Source organism: Hyla sarda, chromosome 2 (genome assembly GCF_029499605.1).
Source record: "Hyla sarda isolate aHylSar1 chromosome 2, aHylSar1.hap1, whole genome shotgun sequence".
In the NCBI taxonomy this organism is placed as follows: Eukaryota; Metazoa; Chordata; class Amphibia; order Anura; family Hylidae; genus Hyla; species Hyla sarda.
This window is the reverse complement of record NC_079190.1, coordinates 30214962-30236992: the sequence shown is the minus strand read 5'-3', so window position 1 is coordinate 30236992 and position 22031 is coordinate 30214962. Positions and strand designations below refer to the sequence as shown.

General features: G+C 47.2%; 1 protein-coding gene across 6 annotated transcripts in view; it reads right to left on the bottom strand.

Annotated features, from left to right (window-relative positions):
* The window catches only part of CEP295 (centrosomal protein 295), a 121495-nt gene that overhangs the window by 5667 nt on the left and 93797 nt on the right, over positions 1-22031 (bottom strand). For 5 of the 6 annotated variants that reach the window (XM_056561458.1, XM_056561456.1, XM_056561457.1 and 2 more), the window contains 6 exons: positions 21218-21336; positions 20969-21131; positions 16881-17440; positions 15312-15443; positions 2688-2784; positions 268-456 (listed from right to left, as the gene is read on the bottom strand). In XM_056561458.1, the coding sequence (XP_056417433.1) occupies positions 268-456; positions 2688-2784; positions 15312-15443; positions 16881-17440; positions 20969-21131; positions 21218-21336 (1260 nt within the window). The remainder of the gene's footprint in view (positions 1-267; positions 457-2687; positions 2785-15311; positions 15444-16880; positions 17441-20968; positions 21132-21217; positions 21337-22031) is intronic. The other variant, XM_056561459.1, reaches the window with a different exon arrangement.

Genomic DNA, 22031 nt, shown 5'->3' with positions numbered 1-22031 from the left:
GACCGCCGCGATAGGGGTGTATTCGCCATATAAGACGCAGCAACTGGTTGCTGATAACTGGGACCCACTGGGTATGAAGCGCGCTCAGCTCCTGAGTGGTTTCATATAACAGGAGCAGTCAATGGACAGAAATGTACTCCCCTTGTCCTCAAGAGGTTAAAATGGTTTCAGTTTTGGCTTTTTAAACCAGACAGTATGGTAAATACACTCTGTATAACCCTAGTAGAATTGCACGGTCGCTGTTAAGAAGCCAAACTAAGAACTCACCAGAACTGGACTGCTGGTCATCCTGGTTAGCAAGGACATCTGATAGATCACATGACCCTTTCTTTGGCACTCTGTCTTTATTTTTTATTCCTTGGACTCTTTTTGCAGAATTGTCAATGAAATGTTTTTTCTTTCTCAGGAAGGCGTCTTGCAGACTTCCCGGAGTAGATGTGAATTCAAGACTCATTTCTGAAGAAACACACAAAAATATAAGACAAGTTACACTGGGTCCTAAATGCTGTGATCTCCTATCTACACTCACATTAAAGGGGCTGCAGTTTTAAAGGGGTATTGCAGGAAAAAATGTATATGTTTTTTTTTATATCAATGAGAGTAGAGAGTAGATAGAGATAGATAGAGAGATAGATAGAGAGATAGAGATATAGAGATAGAGAGATAGAATATATTATATATTAGTTTTTTTTCCTGGATAACCCCTTTAAGTTTAGCACCAAGATTCCTCCAAAGATCCTTTACATCAACCCACTATATAGGAAACTATGACACCACCTAAGTGGGTGGCCAGAAACTCGTCCAAGCAAGTGAAACCTTTCTGCCATTTCTCTCTCTGAATTGGCAGGAATGTCAAAGGTCAGACCCCCACTGATCTATTAATGTTATCCCATAACACTGCAAAGGGCTGGTATATGTGATAAGGTCATGGAAATATCCCTTTAAAATTGACCGTGCAGACCTATATATTTCTAACAACTCTGATCATCTAAACCAGTCCTTCCCAACCAGGGTGCCTCCAGCTGTTGCAAAACTACAACTCCCAGCATGCCCGGACAGCCTTTGGCTGTCCGGGAATGCTGGGAGTTGTAGTTTTGCAACAGCTGGAGGCACCCTGGTTGGGAAACACTAATCTAAAGTAAATCTCATAGTATATAAACCAAGAGGTGGGGAGTGAATGTATTAAAACATAGCTTTTACTAATATGCGTAAAATATTTTCTACATCAAAAATGCAAAACACCAATTGATCTCAGGATGTCGATTGATCCAGGGACCGACTGTCTCCCATCCAGAGCACGAGATCTATAAGAACGTATTAAACAATGTCACACAGTAAGTGTGACTGGCGACTTATGAGCAACAGCACAAAATCTCTCTAAACCGTAAGGTATCAATTATTCAGCAAGATTTCTCTAGCAGTTATTCAGCAAGATTTCTCGACGCGTTTCTGCCGAGATGCATCGGCGTCCTCAGGGGAAATTTCCATAAATGATTTACTTATTTATAGATATATGAGATATTTGATAGCTGATTATGCCAATGAAATTATAAAAATCTCCCAATCAGCCAGAACAAGTCCGATGCTTATGATAGCAAGCATACTAGTATGTAGACCAAATATAGAATAGGGAGTACCTAAACTTGGGCGATAACCACCATCTCCCCCATAGCCTTTTACTCACATACAGACAATGCTGTCAAGGTGCACCTGCAAAAAAACACAAGAGGAAAAGATGCTGTTCATTCCGTGTCCTGTAAAGAAAACCATAGAAGCCACTTGTGCCTCCTATGCTGGTTATGACACTTAACTATTTAGTGACCGGGTTCGCTGTTAAGTGTCATAACCAGCATAGGAGGCACAAGTGGCTTCTATGGTTTTCTTTACAGGACACGGAGTGAACGGCATCTTTTCCTCTTGTGTTTTTTTGCAGGTGCACCTTGACAGCATTGTCTGTATGTGAGTAAAAGGCTATGGGGGAGATGGTGAGTATCGCCCAAGTTTAGGTACTCCCTATTCTATATTTTGCCTTTCTTCTTTTTAGGTACCTGAAGCCCTGCGGTTCCTTTCCCACAGCAATTTGGTCTACATACTAGTATGCTTGCTATCATAAGCATCTGACTTGTTCTGGCCGATTGGGAGATTTTTATTATTTCATTTGCATAATCAGCTATCAAATATCTCATATATCTATAAATAAGTAAATAATTTACAGAGATTTCCCCTGACGACGCCGATGCATCTCGGCAGAAACGCGTCGAGAAATCTTGCTGAATAACTGCTAAAGAAATCTTGCTGAATAATTGATACCTTACGGTTTAGAGAGATTTTGTGCTGTTGCTAATAAGTCGCCAGTCACACTTACTGTGTGACATTGTTTAATACGTTCTTATAGATCTCGTGCTCTGGATGGGAGACAGTCGGTCCATGGATCCATCCACATCCTGAGATCAGTTGGTGTTATGTTTGTCTGGCACTGCATTTTTGATGTAGAAAATATTTTACGCATATTAGTAAAAGCTACATTTTAATACATTCACTCCCCACCTCTTGGTTTATATACTATGAGATTTACTTTGTTTTTGCACTGGCTGGGAGCTTTGGTCGTCTGCTGGACCCTGTAGTGAGCAGTTTATAGTTTACAGAAACACTAATCTATACACTGTACAACCCCCAAGGTGTGTTACCTGCAAAGTGCTGGGATAAAGTCGATCCTACTGAAGACTGGTCAGGTCCATGAAGGCTGGAAGCATCCACCTCTGGATGAAGTGGGTGAAAAGAGCTCTGTCAACAGAGGAAGGGAGGGTGACATATCAGACATTTTATCATACATTGGTACATCGAGCTAGTAAGTTGGGTAAGTGTTTTATAATGGAAAGTAAAATTAACCCTTTAAGGACCCAGCCAATTTTCACTGTAGGACCCCGCCATTTTTTGAACATCTGACCACTGTCACTTTAAACATTAATAACTCTGGAATGCTTTTAGTTATCATTCTGATTCCGAGATTGTTTTTTCGTGACATATTCTACTTTAACATAGTGGTAAAATTTTATGGTAACTTGCATCATTTCTTGGTGAAAAATCCCAAAATTTGATGAAAAATTTGAAAAATGCAAAATTATCAAACTTTGAAGCTCTCTGCTTGTAAGGAAAATGGATATTCCAAATAAAAAAAATTTTGGTTCACATATACAATATGTCTACTTTATGTTTGAATCATAAAATTGATGAGTTTTTACTTTTGGAAGACACCAGAGGGCTTCAAAGTTCAGCAGCAATTTTCCAATTTTTAAAAAAATTTTCAAACTCACAATTTTTCAGGGACCAGTTCAGGTTTGAAGTGGATTTGAAGGGTCTTCATATTAGAAATACCCCATAAATGACCCCATTATAAAAACTGCACCCCCAAAGTATTCAAAATGACATTCAGTCAGCGTTTTAACCCTTTAGGTGTTTCACAGGAATAGCAGCAAAGTGAAGGAGAAAATTCACAATCTTCATTTTTTACACTCGCATGTTCTTGTAGACCCAATTTTTTTATTTTTACAAGGGGTAAAAGGAGCAAATGTATACTTATATTTGTAGCCCAATTTCTCTCGAGTAAGCACATACCTCATATGTCTATGTAAATTGTTCGGCAGGCACAGTAGAGGGCTCAGAAACGAAGGAGCGACAAGGGGATTTTGGAGAGTACGTTTTTCTGAAATGGTTTTTGGGGGGCATGTTGCCTCAAATGTACATTGTGCGCTCTCACTCCTGAGCCTTGTTATGCGCCCACAGAGCATTTTACGCCCACATATGGGGTATCTCCGTACTCAGGAGAAATTGCGTTACAAATTTTGGGGGTCTTTTTTTCCTTTTACCTCTTGTGAAAAGAAAAAGTATAGGGCAACACCAGCATGTTAGTGTAAAAAAAATAAAAAATAAAATTACACTAACAGGCTGGTGTAGCCCCCAACTTTTCCTTTTCATAAGGGGTAAAAGGAGAAAAATCCCCACCAATATTTGTAGTGCAATTTCTCCCGAGTTCGGAGATACCCCATATGTGGCCCTAAACTGTTTCCTTGAAATACGACAGGGCTCTGAAGTGAGAGAGTGCCATGCGCATTTGAGGACTAAATTAGGGATCGCATAGGGGTGGACATAGGGGTATTCTACGCCAGTGATTCCCAAACAGGGTGCCTCCAGCTGTTGCTAAATTCCCAGCATGCCTGGACAGTTAGTGGCTGTCCGGAAATGCTGGGAGTTGTTGTTTTGCAACAGCTGGAGGCTCCGTTTTGGAAACACTGCCATACAATACGGTTCTCATTTTTATTGGGGGGGACAGTGTAAGGGGGTGTATATGTAATGTTTTACTCTTTATTATGTGTTAGTGTAGTGTTTTTAGGGTACGTTCACACTGGCGTGCTATGGTGAGTTTCCCACTAGGAGTTTGAGCTGCGGCGAAAAATTTGCCGCAGCCCAAACTTGAAGCAGGAAACTTCCTGTAAGCCTGCCCGTGTGAATGTACCCTGTACGTTCACATGGGGGGGGGGGGGGGGGCAAACCTCCAGCTGTTTCAAAACTACAACTCCCAGCATGTACTGACAGACCGTGCATGCTGGGAGTTGTACTTTTCCAACCAGTGTGCCTCCAGCTGTTGCAAAAGTACAACTCCCAGCATGCACGGTCTGTCAGTACATGCTGGGAGTTGTAGTTTTGCAACAGCTGGAGGCACACTGGTTAGAAAATGCTGAGTTAGGTAACAGAACCTAACTGAAGGTTTTCCAACCAGTGTGCCTCCAGCTGTTGCAAAACCTTCAGTTAGGTTCTGTTACCTAACTCAGCATTTTCTAACCAGTGTGCCTCCAGCTGTTGCAAAACTACAACTCCCAGCATGTACTGATCGCCGAAGGGCATGCTGGGAGATGTAGTTATGCAATAGCTGGAGGTACGCAACTACAACTCCCAGCATGCAGAGACAGCTGATTGCTGTTTGGACATGCTGGGATTTGCAGTTTTGCAACATCTGGAGGGCTACAGTTTTAGAGAACACTGCAAAGTGATCTCCAAACTGTGGTCCTCCAGCTGTTGCAAAACTACAATTCCCAGCATGCCCTGACAGCAAACAGTTGTTTGGGCATGCTAAGAGTTGTAGTTTTGCAAGATCTGGAGGGCTACAGTTTAGGGACCACTATATAGTGGTCTCAAACTGTAGCCCTCCAGCTGTTGCAAAACTACATATTCCAGCATGCCCAAACAGCTGTCTGGGCATGCTGGGAGTTGTAGTTTTGCAACATCTGGAGGGCTACAGTTAGAGACCACTGTATAATGGTCTAAACTGTACCCTCCAGATGTTGCTAGGCAACTCACCGGCTTCCGTCGGATCCAGCCGCACGTCATCGCCGCCCGCCGATCTCCGTCGCCCGCAGCCTCCGTCGACCGCCCGAATCGGTAAGTGGATCTTCGGCGCCGGTCCCCGTCGTTTCCCCGTCCTGCCCCGCCTATTGTGGGAGGGCAGGATGGGGAAAACGGAAGTAAACCCCCCCCCCCCGATCTGCTATTGGTGGTCGCGTCTACACCACCAATAGCAGGGATAGAAGGGGTGGCACCTCACTCCTATCGCTACAGGGGGATCGCGGGTGTCTTAGACACCCGCGATCCCCCTTACATTCCGGGTCACTATAGTTTTTTTATTTTTTTTATTTGACATGTATCTCTTTAAATGGTAATAACTTTCTGAGCAGAGCGATTCTGAGAATGTTTTTTCGTGACATATTGTACTTTATATAAGTGGTGCATTTTTGTTGACACATGCAGCATTTTTTGTGAAAAACTTAAAGATATTGTGAAAAACTGGAAAAATTCTGGCTTTTTTTTATGGTGTACACTGTGCGGTAAAAGTGATGTTATATTTATTCTGTGGGTCAGTACGATTATGGCGATACACATTTTATATGGCTTTCTATGTTCTTTTTCCTTTTCTGAGCAAAATGTTTTCTCTATCGGCTCCATTGGGGGACACAGACCATTGGACACAGACCATGGGGTAAATATGCTGCTGTCTCTAGGAGGCTTGACACTTATGGCAACAGAAAAGTCGGCTCCTCCCAGGAGGATATACTCGCCTACAGGCATCTGAGCTAATCAGTTTTAGCTTAGTGTCTTAAGGAGGTAGACGCTGGTCTGGGTTCTCCCCAGACCAGGTCACACATTTTTTATTTTTTCAAGTTAAGGAACGTTTAGAATTTTATCTCCCTTTTCTTTTCTGTTTTCATATCCAAGCAAAGATAAAAAGAGACCGGCAACTCACGTCATCCGACTTCTTTATTGCATGTAATGCTCACATAAAATCTTAGGGAGAGGACATACACAGGTGGGATACCAACAGGCGACAAGCTCCGTTTCGCACCAATCAGTGCTTCATCCGGCCATACCACTGTCTGGATTAGTGCACTTTATACACAGGTAAGACCCATTAGTGACCACCCACACACGTGATTCACAACATCTGAGGGGAGGTGAGGCTTTCACAGGTATACTGCGGTGTCTGCTTTTTCATTTAACCCTAAAGGGCTCGTTGCATTAGATCTCAAAATCCAATGCAACTCCCTTTTGAGATGTGTTTTCTCTGTATTTCTCCATCGGCTCCATTGGGGGACACAGACAGTGGGTGTATCTTGCTGTCTCTAGGAGGTGACACTATGGCAACAAAAACAGTTGGCTCCTCCCAGCAGGATACACCCGCCTTCAGGCTCTGAGCTAGTCAGTTTAAGCTTAGTGTCTGAGGAGGTGGACAGGGTCTGGGTTGCTCCAGACCAGGTCTTCTGATTTTTTGTTTTCCTAGTTAGGGACGGGTTAGTTTTTTAATTCCTTTTCTTTTCTGTTTTCAGGTGGGGACTCAGTGACTGTGGTTCCCTGTTTCCCCATTGCGAGTAAGGGGGCACAGACATTTCGTATATGCGCTGTTAACCCCCTCTCGCCAACGGCCTGCGCCTGGGTGGTACCTCATGGGTCGGGGTCCCCCTATGTCTCTGCTCGCCTCGCTCGCGCATAGCAGCCAGGTGTGATGCACGGACCATAAGCTGGCTTAACCCCTTAAGGACCAAGGACGTACCGGTACGTCCTTGGTCCTGCTCTCCTGATATAATGCGGGGTTACACAGTAACCCCGCGTCATATCACGGCGGGCCCGGCGTCATAGTGAGCCGCGCGGCTAAAAGTGAAAGTGAAAGTTGCCGGCTAGCTCAGTCGGGCTGTTCGGGATAGCCGCGGCTAATCGCGGCATCCCGAACAGCTGACAGGACAGCGGGAGGGCCCCTACCTGCCTCCTCGCTGTCCGATCGCCGAATGACTGCTCAGTGTCTGAGATCCAGGCATGAGCAGTCAAGCGGCAGAATCATCGATCACTGGTTTCCTATGAGAAACCACTGATCAATGTAAAAGATCAGTGTGTGCAGTGTTATAGGTCCCTATGGGAGCTATAACACTGCAAAAAAAAAAAAGTGAAAAAAAAATGAAGATCATTTAACCCCTCCCCTATTAAAAGTTTGAATCACCCCCCCTTTTCCAATAAAAAAAAACAAACAGTGTAAATAAAAATAAACATATATGGTATCACCGCGTGCGGAAATGTCCGAATTATAAACATATATCATTAATTAAACCGCTCGGTCAATGGCGTGCGCGCAAAAAAATTCCAAAGTCCAAAATAGTGCATTTTTGGTCACTTTTTATATCATTTAAAAATGAATAAAAAGCGATCAATAAGTCCTATCAATGCAAAAATGGTACCGCTAAAAACTTAAGATCACGGCGCAAAAAATTAGCCCTCATACCGCCCCATACACGGAAAAATAAAAAGTTATAGGGGTCAGAAGATGACAATTTTAAACGTATTAATTTTCCTGCATGTAGTTATGATTTTTTCCAGAAGTCCGACAAAATCAAACCTATATATGTAGGGTATCATTTTAATCGTATGAACCTACAGAATAAAGATAAGGTGTCATTTTTACCAAAAAATTTACTACGTAGAAACGGAAGCCCCCAAAAGTTACAAAACAGCGTTTTTTTTCAATTTTGTCGCACAATGATTTTTTTTTTCGTTTCACCGTAGATTTTTGGGCAAAATGACTGACGTCATTACAATTGGTGGTGCAAAAAATAAGCCATCATATGGATTTTTAGGTGCAAAATTGAAGAGTTACGATTTTTTTAAAGGCAAGGAGCAAAAAACGAAAATGCTAAAATCGGAAAAAACCCCGGTCCTTAAGGGGCTTAGACTACACTGAAGACTCCATTAGGTAAGTTCTTCTGACTGAGGTAAGTACCTTTTTCCACAGGTACAGCCTCGCAAGCTCTGGAGACCCCCTGTCTTGGCCCACCTTAGTTTTTAGGACTTTAACAGGGGCTGCATTTGCTGGGGGAGCAGTTTTACTAAGGGGGCATATATTATTCCAAAGATTCCTTTATTGTGTGTGTTTTTGGACACTACTGAGCGCCTCCATATGCGGCTGTTAGCCGCGGCGCTTTTTCTGCTCGAGCGCTTTCAGCGCCGGCTTCTCTCCTCACAGCGCCTTATATGCGGCTGCAGCCGCAGCGCTGTTATGAGCCGGGCACTTCAGCGCCGGCTCAGTTGTACTTCATTTCACCGGCAGAGGCTGCCGGCGCTCTGGCCCCGAGCGCATATATATCCTTCAGAGCGCCTTATACGCGGCTGCAGCCACAGCGCTGTTATGAGCCGGGCACTTCTACGGCGCTCTGGCCACCCGCTCCGTTCCCCCGAGCGCATATACAGTTATATGGGCGCTTGTGACAAGGAGCGGGCGCCATGACCCTTCTTCCCTGACGGTGTAGCTCCGCCCAATACCGGGGGGGGGGAGCTCTCAGAGGCGCGAAGCAGCGCCCAGTCAGCACCGTGGGCGCCATTCTCACCGTTTAGGGGTCAGTTACCTCCCTCCCTATTGGCTGGCCTTATTAGTCTAGCTGCTGCACGGAGCAATGTCTCCTCACTGCAACTAATAGGGGACACAGATCTTGTGAGAAGTGCCTGCCTTCTTTTTAACCCTTTATGTCGTACCCAGGGCTGTTAATCCCTCTAAACAGGAGCCTGAGAACTTAGTGACTTACTATACCTGCAAGCACTGTACTACCTAGATGCCTGGTTCCGCTGGACCCGGTGGCTCTGCATGCTCCTCTGCTCCCCCAGTCCCCCTGGTGCCCCCTGATGCCCCTTCGGTCCAGTGGGTTCAGCCGCTCCTCCAGCCTGGGTTTCTTCCCTGACCCAGTGTATGTATGACTTGTCTTCCGTTCGGTGGCTGAGGCCTCCCGCGAAATGGTATCCGCTTTGAAGGGGTCATCCCGGCGCAGGACCTCTGAGAGGGCCTGCTCTTCGTCCCCTCGTACCTCACGTTCTCACAAGCGTGCTAGGGGTGCCTCGATAGACCCTTCCATTGAGTCTTCGGATAGACATGGGCGTTTCCCTCGCGGGTCCCGCCCCTACCTATCATCTGGGCACAAACGTCGCTCCTCTAGAAGACGTTCCCGGAGTCGCCGCATTGCCACGCCAGAGCCGCATCCCCGGTCTGGATCGCCCCCCTCCAAGACTGCCTCTACCCAATCACATTCCCCTGGTGAACTAGTGGATGAGGCTTCCGAACCGGTATCGGACCCAGAGGACCGCTCGGACTCAATTGCTATGGTGAACTCATTGGTTACAGCCATAAGAGACACCTTTCACTTGGAGGACCCAGGATCTTCGGATATCAATCCAGGAGTATCCTTTCATCGTACTAAGCCAGTACCTCAAAGGTTCAGCTCTCACGCTGACTTTGACAACATTCTGAAATCCGCATGGAAACATCCGGACAAGAGATTCCCGGGAATTCTTAGGAACGTTATCCATTTGACAAGGACTTCGTCACTAAGGTGGCTTCCCCTCTCTCTGTGGACCCACCAATCTCCCGGATATCAAAGGCGACTACACTGCCTCTAGCAGATGCCGCTGCCTTCAAGGATTCCGCGGACAAAAAGGTAGAATTCTTAGCAAAGTTTGCTACTGAAGCAGCTGGCTCTTCTCTTTTTTTTTCCCCATCTTCGCTTCGACATGGGTGTCCAAGGCCCTGTCGGAGTGGTGTCAACAGCTCCATCAGGATATCTTAGCGGGATCCCTCCCCAGAGGATCTATCTGCTCTGGCTCTGCGTTGCGCTAAGGCTGAGGACTTTTTATGTGCAGCTTCCATGCAGGCAGCCCGTTGTTCTGCCTTTGCTGTGGGTCATCTAGCAGCCCTCCGCCGCTCTATGTGGCTTAAGGCTTGGAATGCGGATGCCGCTTCCAAAAGGTCTCTCACTGAGCTTCCCTTTACGGGTGGCCGTCTTTTTGGCAAACGCCTTGATGAGATTATCTCCAAGGCAGCGAGAGGTAAGAGTTCCTTGTTACCTGAAATAAAGGCTCGTCCTAGTGTTTTTCGCTTAGGTCCTTTCGGACCTCTGGCTCCAACAAGGAGTTTGGGCAGGCGCTCTCGAGGGACAAGAAGGTTCCCTCGTTTCAGGCACGCCCGTCCTGGAAGTCGGACTCCAACCGCTCTGGCCGTTTTGCGCCCAAATCGGGCAACCGCAAACCCACTTCTGCATGAAGTCAGGCCCCCACCCGCGGTTTCCTTCAGGGTGGGAGGTCGTCTTTTGTTTTCCGAGACATTTGGACCTCATACATTCAGGACTCTTGGGTCAGGGACGTGGTGTCCAACGGTTACCGAATCGAATTTGCCTCCCTTCAGAGGGATCGCTTTTTTTTCCATCCCGGGCCCCCCGGTTTCCTCCCCTGGCGAAGCAATTTTGTGCGGCTCTCCAGTCCCTGCTTCTCCAGGGGGGGGGGGGGTCATTGTTCCCGTCCCCCGAGAGGAAAGTTTTTGGGGTTTCTATTCAAATCTCTTTGTGATCCCCAAGAAGGACGGTTCTGTACGGCCAATCCTAGACCTCAAGCGTCTCAACCGTCATCTTCTCATCCGCCACTTCCGGATGGAATCTCTCCGCTCGGTGGTGGCGTCCCTGGAACAGGGGGAGTTCCTCTCCTCAGTGGACATCAAGATGCCTACCTCCATGTGCCAATATTTCCGGGCCATCATCGGCACCTCCGCTTTGCGGTTCCGGAGGGGCACTTTCAATTTGTAGCTCTCCCCTTCGGCCTAGCCACGGCTCCTCGGGTCTTTACGAAGGTCCTTGCGCCATGTTGGGCCTGTTAGGGTCGAGAGGCATCTCGGTGATACCCTATCTGGACGACCATCTCATCAAGGCTCCATCCAGAGCCCTGAATCTGGACGTCACACTCCACACTGACTCGTTTCAGCTGGCTGGTCAATCGGGACAAGTCAGTCCTCCGGCCTACCCAGTCTCTAACCTTTCTGGGGTTTCGCTTCGACACGGCCTCTGCCCGAATTTATCTTCCGCCGGATAAGTGTCTGGCGCTCCGGGAGGAGGTCCGCTCCCTGCGGACTCAGGCATCAGTCTCCATCCGCACTTGTATGGGAGTCCTGGGTCGGATGGTTGCAGCCATGGAGGCCATGCCCTTTCCTCAGTTCCATTACCACCCTCTCCATCTGGCGATTCTTTCTCGATGGAACAGGTCGCCTCTGTCCCTGGATCGTCAGATTACTCTCCCTCCCAGGGTCTGTCACTCTCTGCTCTGGTGGCTCCGCTCGCCCCTTCTTCTCCAGAGGCGGTCTTTCCTTTCCCTTCATTGGCAGGTGGTTACGACGCGTGCCAGCCTGTCAGGCTAGGGCGGTGTGTTCAGGAATTGGACGGTTCTGGGTCTCTGGGCTCCCCAGGAGACCCTTCCTCCGATAAACATATTGGAATTACGGGCGATTCTTCTTTGTCTTCTTTGGGAGTCCCGGCTTCAGTCCCGTCCTGTCTGTGTCCAGTCGGACAACGCCACCGATGTGGCCTACATAAAACGACAAGGCGGCACTCGCAGCTCGGCAGCCATGGCCGAGGTGACCAAGATTCTCATCTGGGCGGAAAGCAAGGTTCCAGTCATTTCGGCGATCTACATTCCAGGAGTGCTCAACTGGGAAGCGGACTTCCTCAGTCGGTCCTCACCCGACCCCGGCGAGTGGTCTCTCCATCCGGAGGTCTTCATGCAGCTCTGCGACCTCTGGGGCTTTCCGGACGTGGGCCTCTTCGCGTTTCGGCACAGTCGGAAAATTCTTCCATTTGTGTCCAAGTCCCGGGACCCTCAGGCCTTGGCCGTGGACGCCCTAGTGATTTCTTGGATGGGGTTTCGCTCTGCCTTATCTGTTCCCTCTTCTTCCGCTCCTTCCCAGAGTGATGAGGAAGCTCAAGGCAGAGGTCGTTTCCGCCATTCTGGTAGCTCCAGATTGGCCCCGAAGGTCGTGGTATGCAGACGTAGTCAGGCTCCTGGACGACGCCCTTCTGCGCCTTCCGCTTCGCCCGGGCGTCAGGGTCCTCTTTTCCGCCCTAATTTACAGTCGCTGCATTTGACGGCGTGGCGGTTGAGACCGCGGTTTTGAGGGCCCGCGGGTTCTCCTCACAAGTCATTCACACCATGCTCAAGGCTTGTAAGCCCTCCTCCGCTAGAATTTATTTTCGTTTGTGTGAAGCTTAGGACTTCTCAGTTCCCCGTCTCCTCTCCTTTTTACAGTCGGGGCTGGAACTGGGATTGTCTCTCAGTTCCCTTAAAGGTCAGGTTTCGGCCCTTACTGTTATTTTCCAGCGGCCCCTGGCTTCTAATTCTCATGTCCGGACTTCCCTGCAAGGAGTGGCGCACGCTGCTCCTTATCGGTCACCTTCTCCCCTTGGGACTTGAACTTGGTTCTGAGTGCTCTCCAGGGTGCACCCTTTGAGCCCCTCTCCGCCTCCTTTCTTGGAAAGTGGCGTTTCTTGAGGCTATCACCTCATCCGGAGGGTGTCTGAATTGGCAGCTCTTTCCTGCCATTCTCCGTTTCTGGTGATCCACCAGGACAAGGTCGTTTTTCGGCCAGATCCTTCCTTTTTGCCTAAGGTGGTCTCGGCTTTTCATCTGAATGAGGACATTGTCCTCCGGTCTTTTTGTACGGCTCCTTCGCATCCTACGGAGCACTTACTACTCAAGCTGGACGTTGTTCGAGCTGTTCGGTCTTATATCTCCGACACTTCTTCGTTTCGTCAGTGTGATTCCTTTTTCGTCCTTACGTAAGCTGGATGTAGAAAAAGAAGAGAGCAGAGCTTCCTCTGAGTGTAGTGTGTTTTATAACATCAGGTATAGGTAAATGTGGATATGTTCCACTATAGGTGTCCGCTCACCTTGTGGGGTTGTGTGCCAGACACGATCACCATGAAGAGCTGGTCAGTGTTTTAACGGAGCTGCCTCCCGGGAATCAGAGCGGAGTGTCCCTCTTTGATCTGGAACATCGGGTAGAGATAGGAGAAAAAGCCGGGATCTGTTGGCGCATGCCGTAATAATGTTCAGTATTCAGTGTGGATATAATTCTTCTTTATTGCCAGATTTTAGACGCGTTTCGAGGATGCAACCTCTTTCTCAATAAAACATAGGCTTCTCAGAAGCCTATGTTTTATTGAGAAAGAGGTTGCATCCTCGAAACGCGTGTAAAATCTGGCAATAAAGAAGAATTATACCCACACTGAATACTGAACATTATTACGGCATGCGCCAACAGATCCCGGCTTTTTCTCCTATCTCTACCCGTTTTTCGTCCTCACGGAAGGTCTTCGCAAGGGACAACCTACTTCCAAGGCCACCATTTCTAGGTGGATTCGGTCCGCCATTTCGGAAGCCTATCGCTGTAAGGGGAAGATTCCTCCTTTCAGGGTTGTGGCTCATTCCACGCGTTCTGTGGGGGCATCCTGGGCTCTCCGGAATAGGGCCTCGGTCTCGCAGATTTGCAAGGCGGCTTCCTGGTCGTCTTTGTACACTCTCGAGGTTTTAGCGGGTTCATACTTCGCATCGGCTGATGCTATTTTGGGGCGTAAAGTGCTGCAGGCGGCAGTGGATCGGCCGTCTGCCTGATTACTTATCTGCCCACCCAAGGGTCGGCTTTGGTACGTCCCACTGTCTGTGTCCCCCAATGGAGCGATCGAGAAAAGGAGATTTTTTAACACTTACCGTAAAATCTCTTTCTCGAAGGATCCATTGGGGACACAGCCCTTTTTGTTTTTTTTTCCTTTAGTTCTCTGTCCGAGGGTGTGTTCAGTTATGTTTTTTCTTCTGGTTCTCGGACAGTTTTTGGGTCTTTGACCTATTGGTCTCCTCCTATTGCTCTGGAACTTAAACTGACTAGCTCAGAGCCTGAAGGCGGGTATATCCTGCTGGGAGGAGCCAACTGTTTTTGTTGCCATAGTGTCACCTCCTAGAGACAGCAAGATACACCCACTGTCTGTGTCCCCCAATGGATCCTTCGAGAAAGAGATTTTACGGTAAGTGTTAAAAAAATCTCCTTTTTCTCCTCTGTGTTCTATTTTTTCAAGACCCACAAATCGGAGGGTTTCAGGATTATTCCCATGCGTTTCTCTTACATGGGATATTAGACGGAGTGCCCCTTGTCTGTCCGTGCGGATGGAATAAAAGTGCTCCCTAATCTGATTGCTCTCTGCTTACACCTCTGTCTGTGTCAGGAACTGTCCAGAGCAGCATAGGTTTGCAAAGAGGATTTTCTCCTGCTCTGGAAAGTCCCTGATTCGGACAGAGGTGTCAGCAGAGAGCACTGTAAACTAGACAAAAAATAAATTCAAAAAGATGTGAATTTCAACTGTAGCATACGGCTGCTAAAACGTACTGGAAGGGTAAAGATTTTTTTAATAGAAGTAATTTATAAATCTGTTTAACTTTCTGGTACCAGTTGATTTAAAAAAAATAAATAAATAAATAAAAATTTACACCAGAGTATCCCTTTAAGCTCTGTTTAGAGCTACACATTGAAACCTCTTATAGGGGTACTCCGCTGCTAGACATCCATTCTTATCCAAAGGATAGGGGATAAGATGTCTGATCGCATGGAACCCGCTGCTGGGGCCCCCTTGATCTCCCGCAGCACTCTGAAGAGTTCTGAAGAGATGCTGGGTTTCTGCAACAGTGGTCATGACATCACGGCCACGCCCCTCGTGATGTTACGCCAAGCCCAGTCCATTCATGTCTATGGGAGGGGGAGTGTCGGCCAACACGCGCCCTCCCATAGACATGAATGGAGGGGGTGTGGCATTACATAACGAGGGACATGGCCGTTACGTCACGATCACAGCCTCCGACTCGGTGCTCTGAATGCTGGAACACCGCTTTAAGACTTCAGATCATTAGAAAATGGTAGTGCACACTACCTGGGAAGTGTTTCTGTCGTGGTGCTCAGCAGTCGGGGTGGCAGGAGGCTCGGAACATGCGATGCTGCTGTCATTCAGGCTGATCAGAGTTAGATCTGGTTCTTCCAGGATTCCCCGCATAGACTCAGAGTCCTATAACACAGAAAAAAGGTATCAGCAGTAGAAACAACTAGAATTTGTGGTATAAGAACACAGCTGAGCTCTCTGTGCCCAAATGAGACAATACCATAGATCTGCACTGTAATTTTGTCTGATGTAGCACTGAGCAGGGAAGAAGGAACTTTTTTTTAGAGATTGGTCAAGGTCTGAGCACTTAGACCCTGACTGATCAAGACTTTTAACATCTCTTTACAACAACATGTCAAAGGTTTTAAAGTGGCAGTGCCCACATAACGACGGACGGCAGCAGCGGGGTGGAGGTGAGAATGTGAGCTTTTTTATTCTCAGTGCACAGATGAGGCATATAACCAAAATGTATCACTCTCCAAAAACCCCATTAAAGCTCCCAAAGACTCCCTTGGCCTCCTAAATATCAATTATATATACACTACACATTTATTGCTTTTATATTACTCTCTAGATTTGGACAAAAGCAGACTTTTTATTAAGAGTGGCAAGAAAGCTAAAAGGAAATGATGTGATGCCACATTAAAAGGGATACTCCGCCCCTAGACATCTTATCCCAGTGTTTCTCAAGCGCGGTCCTCAGGTCCCCCCGGCAGTTCATGTTTTCAGGATTTCCTTAGTCTTTCATAGGTGATATAACGGTGGTGATGCCCGATTCACTGACCATATTTTTATATCACGTGTGAAAGACTAAGGGAATCATGAAAACATGACCTCTTGAGGGGACTTGAGGACCCTGCCTTATCCTCTATAAGATGTCTGACCACTGGGACCCCTGCAATCTCCTGCAGCACCCGGCGTTTAGAATGCCGGCTGCGGTACTGGAGGTTCGTGACGTCACGGCCCCTGACCGCTCCCATAGACTTGCATTGAGAGGGAGGACATGACATCACAAGGGGGGGGGGGGGGGGCCTGAAGTAACAAGCCTCCTGCGCCACATAGTCAGTCATCCGGCATGGAGCGAAGTTCGCTCCATGCACCGGATGACTGGGGTGCCCGCAGCAGAGATTGCGAGGGTCCCAGCAGCAGGTCCCCCGCGATCAGACATCTTATCCGCCATTGCTTTGGATAGGGGATAAGATGTCTAGCAATGGAGTACCCCTTTAAGCAAAAGAATTTTCACAAATCGAGTCAAATAGGTCAAAATGTATTATTTAAAAAATAAATAAATAATAAAAAAATAGGACAATTTTATTGCCTGTTGTGTATAAGTGTACTTGGCGATTCCTGTATGTCCCATTGAGCTGAATGGAGTGGCAGCACTAACACTTGTCCATCCCCACACATCACTCCTCACTATGGCCTGCAGGGGGAGGGGGGGGGGGCGCATGTGGTCTGTTCAAGTAATCTTGGGGGGGTGCAGCGATGAAGCCAACAAAGATTTAACATTTATCACCTATAATTCTCTGGAATACCTCTTCAAAGAGGGGATAATTGACTCACCCAAGTGCGGACAAAGCTTGGCAGAGAACCAGCAGAAGAGCCTATGGTCAAGCTGGACAAGGACGAAAGAGAGGATCTTGAGTGAGATGTGTGGGTCATGTTCTCTGGGGTCTGATCTGATGACTGTGAAGCAGCCCGATGGAAACCTCCATCAGTATCACAAGGGGCAACACGATCTGTGTCGGAGGTCACTTCCTGTACAGCGCACCGCTCTTCCAAGTGAACATTTTTCACACTGTTTCTTTCCAGGGATTCTGAGATCGGATGTTCAGAGAGTTGAGAATCATTCACAGTCATCTGTGCAGCCATCAGTTCCCGGAAAGACGTTCTCTCCTCCACTGCACTAGTCAGGATTGCAGACGAGTGCTGACTAGACAAAGCTCTGTGACCGGTATCATGCATATAACAAGCATCGACAGATTGTAGGACACCGGGCCGCAAAGGATTTTCATCATATTGTTCTGGTCCAGAAACTGCACAGGCTGGATCTTCATGGCTGCTCACATTTGGCTCATTCAGTGTGCTCTCCGGGTGTAATGGGAGAAAAGATCCAGAAGAATCTTATATAAAAAAATAAAAATAAAAACACATTTTATGAATCTCAGGACACATGGGCAATACTGTGTACATTCCCATTTACATAAATTCTGATGGAAAAAAATATCACGAGTAGGGCTTGTGAAGAAGGTAGTGTTCCCACTAGACTATAGACTAACTGAGGACAGGGTTCACAATAGACTATAGACTGACTGGGGATAGGGGTTCACAATGGACTATAGACTGACTGGGGATAGGGGTTCACACTAGACTATAGCCCATGGCAACCGAGCGTGGAGAAGAAGCAAGGACGCGCGCGCTGGCAGTTGGTAAGTGTTTACCAGCGGTGCGTCCCTTCGGTGTTCTGACCCCCGATGCTCCGGTCCTGCTATGGCCGGAGCGGTGGTCAGAACACTGAAATGGGGCAGTACACAGGCATACAGCCTCCAGCCATACTGTATGGCTGGAGGCTGTATGCCTGTGGGGGAACATACTGCCAACGTAACTTGGGGGACTATACTGCCAACGTAACTTGGGGGACTATACTGCCAACGTAACTTGGGGGACTATATTGAACCTAATGTGGGGCACTATATTGAACCTAATGTGGGGGAACTGTACTGCCAACCCTAATGTGGGGGAACTGTACTGCCAACCCTAATGTGGGGGAACTGTACTGCCAACCCTAATGTGGGGGAACTGTACTGCCAACCCTAATGTGGGGGAACTGTACTGCCAACCCTAATGTGGGGGAACTGTACTGCCAACCCTAATGTGGGGGAACTGTACTGCCAACCCTAATGTGGGGGAACTACAACCTAATGTGGGGGGGATCTATACTGCCAACCTAGTGTGGGGGAACTGTGCTGTGTACGTAAAATGGTAGTCCATTAATAAGATATATAAGTGTGCATAGGAATTTATTCATGTTTTGTTATCTATAGCCCGGCCCTCCAACGGTCTGAGGGACCATGAACTGGCCCCCGTTTAAAAAGTTTGAGGACCCCTGCTATAGACTGACTGGGGATAGGGATTCACACTAGACTATAGACTGACTGGGGATAGGGGTTCACACTAGACTATAGACCAGGGGTCCTCAAACTTTTTAAATGGGGGGCCAGTTCACGGTCCCTCAAACCGTTGGAGGGCCGGACTATAGATAACAAAACATGAATAAATTCCTATGCACACTTATATATCTTATTAATGGACTACCACTTTAAGTACACAGCACAGTTACCCCCACATTAGGTGCAATATAGTCCCCCAGATTAGGCTTGCAGTATGTTCCCCCACATTAGGTGCAATATAGTCCCCCACATTAGGTGCAATATAGTCCCCCACATTAGGTGCAGTATAGTCCCCCACATTAGGCTGGCAATATGTTCCCCCACATTAGGCTGGCAGTATAGTCCCCCAAATTACGTTGGCAGTATAGTTCCCCCACATTAGGTGCAGTATGTTCGCCCACATTAGGTGCAGTATAGTCCCCCACATTAGGCTAGCAGTATAGTCCCCCAAATTACGTTGGCAGTATAGTTCCCCCACATTAGGTGCAGTATAGTCCCCCAAATTACGTCGGCAGTATGTTCCCCCACAGGCATACAGCCTCCAGCCATACATTATGGCTGGAGGCTGTATGCCTGTGTACAGCCCCATTTCAGTGTTCCGACCACCGCTCTGGCCATAGCAGGATCGGAGGATCGGTGGTCAGAACACCGAAGGGACGCGCCGCTGGTAAACACTTACCTACTACCAGCGTGCGTCATTGCTTCTTCTCCGCTGCTCCGCGCTCGGTTGCCATGGGCGAACGCATGGGACGTCAGTGACGTCGCTGCGTGTGCCTGCTCCCGGCGGTCCGCGCCCGCGTTTTTAAAGTAAAGGCGGGATGCAGGGACTTCACAGAGGCATCCTTGTATTTCGAAAGCATCTGTCGGAACACAGGGATGTCCTAAGGCAAAAACACCCGGCGGGCTGGGTAAATGCACTCCGCGGGCCACATGTGGCCCGCGGGCCGTAGTTTGAGGACCCCTGCTATAGACTGACTGGGGACAGAGTTCACACAGTAGACCAGTATTTCTCAACCAGGGTGCCTCCAGCTGTTGCAAAACTACAACTCCCAGCATGTCCGGACAGACTTTTGCTGGGAGTTGTAGTTTTGCAACAGCGTGAGGCACCCTGGTTAGGAATTATTGCTGTAGACTAATTTAGGATAGGGTTCACACTAGACTGTAGACTAATTGGGGATAGGGGGTCACACTAAACTGTAGACTAATTGGGGATAGGGGGTCACACTAGACTGTAGACTAATTGGGGATAGGGGTTCACACTAGACTGTAGACTAATTGGGGATAGGGGTTCACACTAGACTGTAGACTAATTGGGGATAGGGGTTCACACTAGACTGTAGACTAATTGGGGATAGGGGTTCACACTAGACTGTAGACTAATTGGGGATAGGGGTTCACACTAGACTGTAGACTAATTGGGGATAGGGGGTCACACTAGACTGTAGACTGACTGGCGGAAAACTGGAAACTTTTCATATTGTGACAAAAACCATGTACAGTATGAGCTCAGATCAAGTGTATGAACCCTCAGTTTATAAGATCGGGTAACAATATGTCATCACTGCTCAGTTTTAAAGTCATACAAAAAACAGACAGACATCACACACACACACACACACACACACACACTTCTAGTGATGCGAGAATATATAGAAAGTTCTGAACTTTTACTGTTTGGCATTAATTTTGTGCCTTTTTAATTTTTATTAAAGTCTGGACAAATTCAAACTTACTTTTTATATTCTCTCATCTTTACTAACTACATAGCACTCATTCACATGTGGACACAGATGCACAACGTGAGCTCAGTTCAAGTGTAGAAAGCTTCATCGCATGAAATGCTCCCGATAGCTATATGTTCATCATTGCTCATTGTTCGCACTAAACTCATCACTCATCTGCACTACACAGCACATCTCTGCATTATACAAATCACATTCATCCGCACTACACAGCACATCTCTGCATTAAAAGGGGTTTATCCAGCATAAGGTGATTTTTAGTACTTACCTGCCAGAACTGGGAATTTCCTGTTTGATTTTGTTCTCTAAACTACACATCCCACACACCTTCCTCCCACACATCAGCCACCCAACCCATTGAAACACAGTGTTTTCTAATCAGGGGGCCTACAGCTGTTGCAAAATTAAAGCAGGATAGGCTCCCTCTGATCACCTGACTAGTGATGTCACGTCTCGACACACTGTAACTTGGGAAATCCTGATACAATTGTCATTTTATATGCTGTTAAAAATAAATATTGGGGCAATAATCACAGAAGAATTGTGAGCGAGATCCCCGTCACACACAGGTACAGACACTATATTATAGACTACACTAACTTTACAGCCCATGTAGCATAGTCAAATAATTTTTTTCCTGGAATACCCCTTTAAACAAATCACATTCATCCGCACTATACAGCACATCTCAGCTCAGTGCTTGCACTGACCACATTCATCCGCACTATACAGCACATACCGTGCACTAAACCTGCTTCATTCTGCCTCCTAGGTGATATTCTCCCCATGTTCTGTGAGTGGAATAAGCCGATAGAGGAGCTCAGAGCCAGCATGCTAGGAGGTAGGTAGGACTCAGGACCTCTACACGACTGCTGGTCTGGGCGGCTGGTGTTACTGGAGCTCTGGAAACAAGAAGAGAATCCAATGTACTTATATTGAAGTGATGTGTGCAGGCCATAAGTACACAAGTGGATGTAGAGAACCCTACCTGACTCACCTCCGGAAGATTTTCATTTGAAACTGCACAGGCTGGATCTTCATGGCTGCTCACACTTGGCTCATTCAGTGTGCTCTCCGGGTGTAATGGGAGAAAAGATCCAGAAGAATCTTATAATATAAAAAAAATGATATTTAATTATTATTTTTATTATTATTTTTATTAATATATATTAAATGAATACCAGGACACATGGGCAGCAATGTATATATTCCCTTTTCAATAAAGTCTGATGATCAAAATGAACATGAGTAGGGCTTGTGAAGAAAACTATGGTCATTGTTATTTCAAGTAGAGATGAGCGAACTTACAGTAAATTCGATTCGCCACGAACTTCTCGGCTCGGCAGTTGATGACTTTTCCTGCATAAATTAGTTCAGCTTTCAGGTGCTCCGGTGGGCTGGAAAAGGTGGATACAGTCCTAGGAAAGAGTCTCCTAGGACTGTATCCACCTTTTCCAGCCCACGGGAGCACCTGAAAGCTGAACTAATTTATGCAGGAAAAGTCATCAACTGCCGAGCCGAGAAGTTCGTGACGAATCGAATTTACTGTAAGTTCGCTCATCTCTAACTTCAAGTAAAATGAGTATGCATTCATACTAGACTGTGGATAGGGTTTACACTAGACCAGTGTTTCCCAACCAGGGTGCCTCCAGCTGTTGCAAAACTACAATTCCCAGCATGCCCGGACAGCCAAAGGCTGTCCGGGCATGCTGTGAGTTGTAGTTTTGCAACAGCTGGAGGCACCCTGGTTGGGAAACACTGCTGTAGACTGTGGATAGGGTTTACACCAGACTGTAGACTGA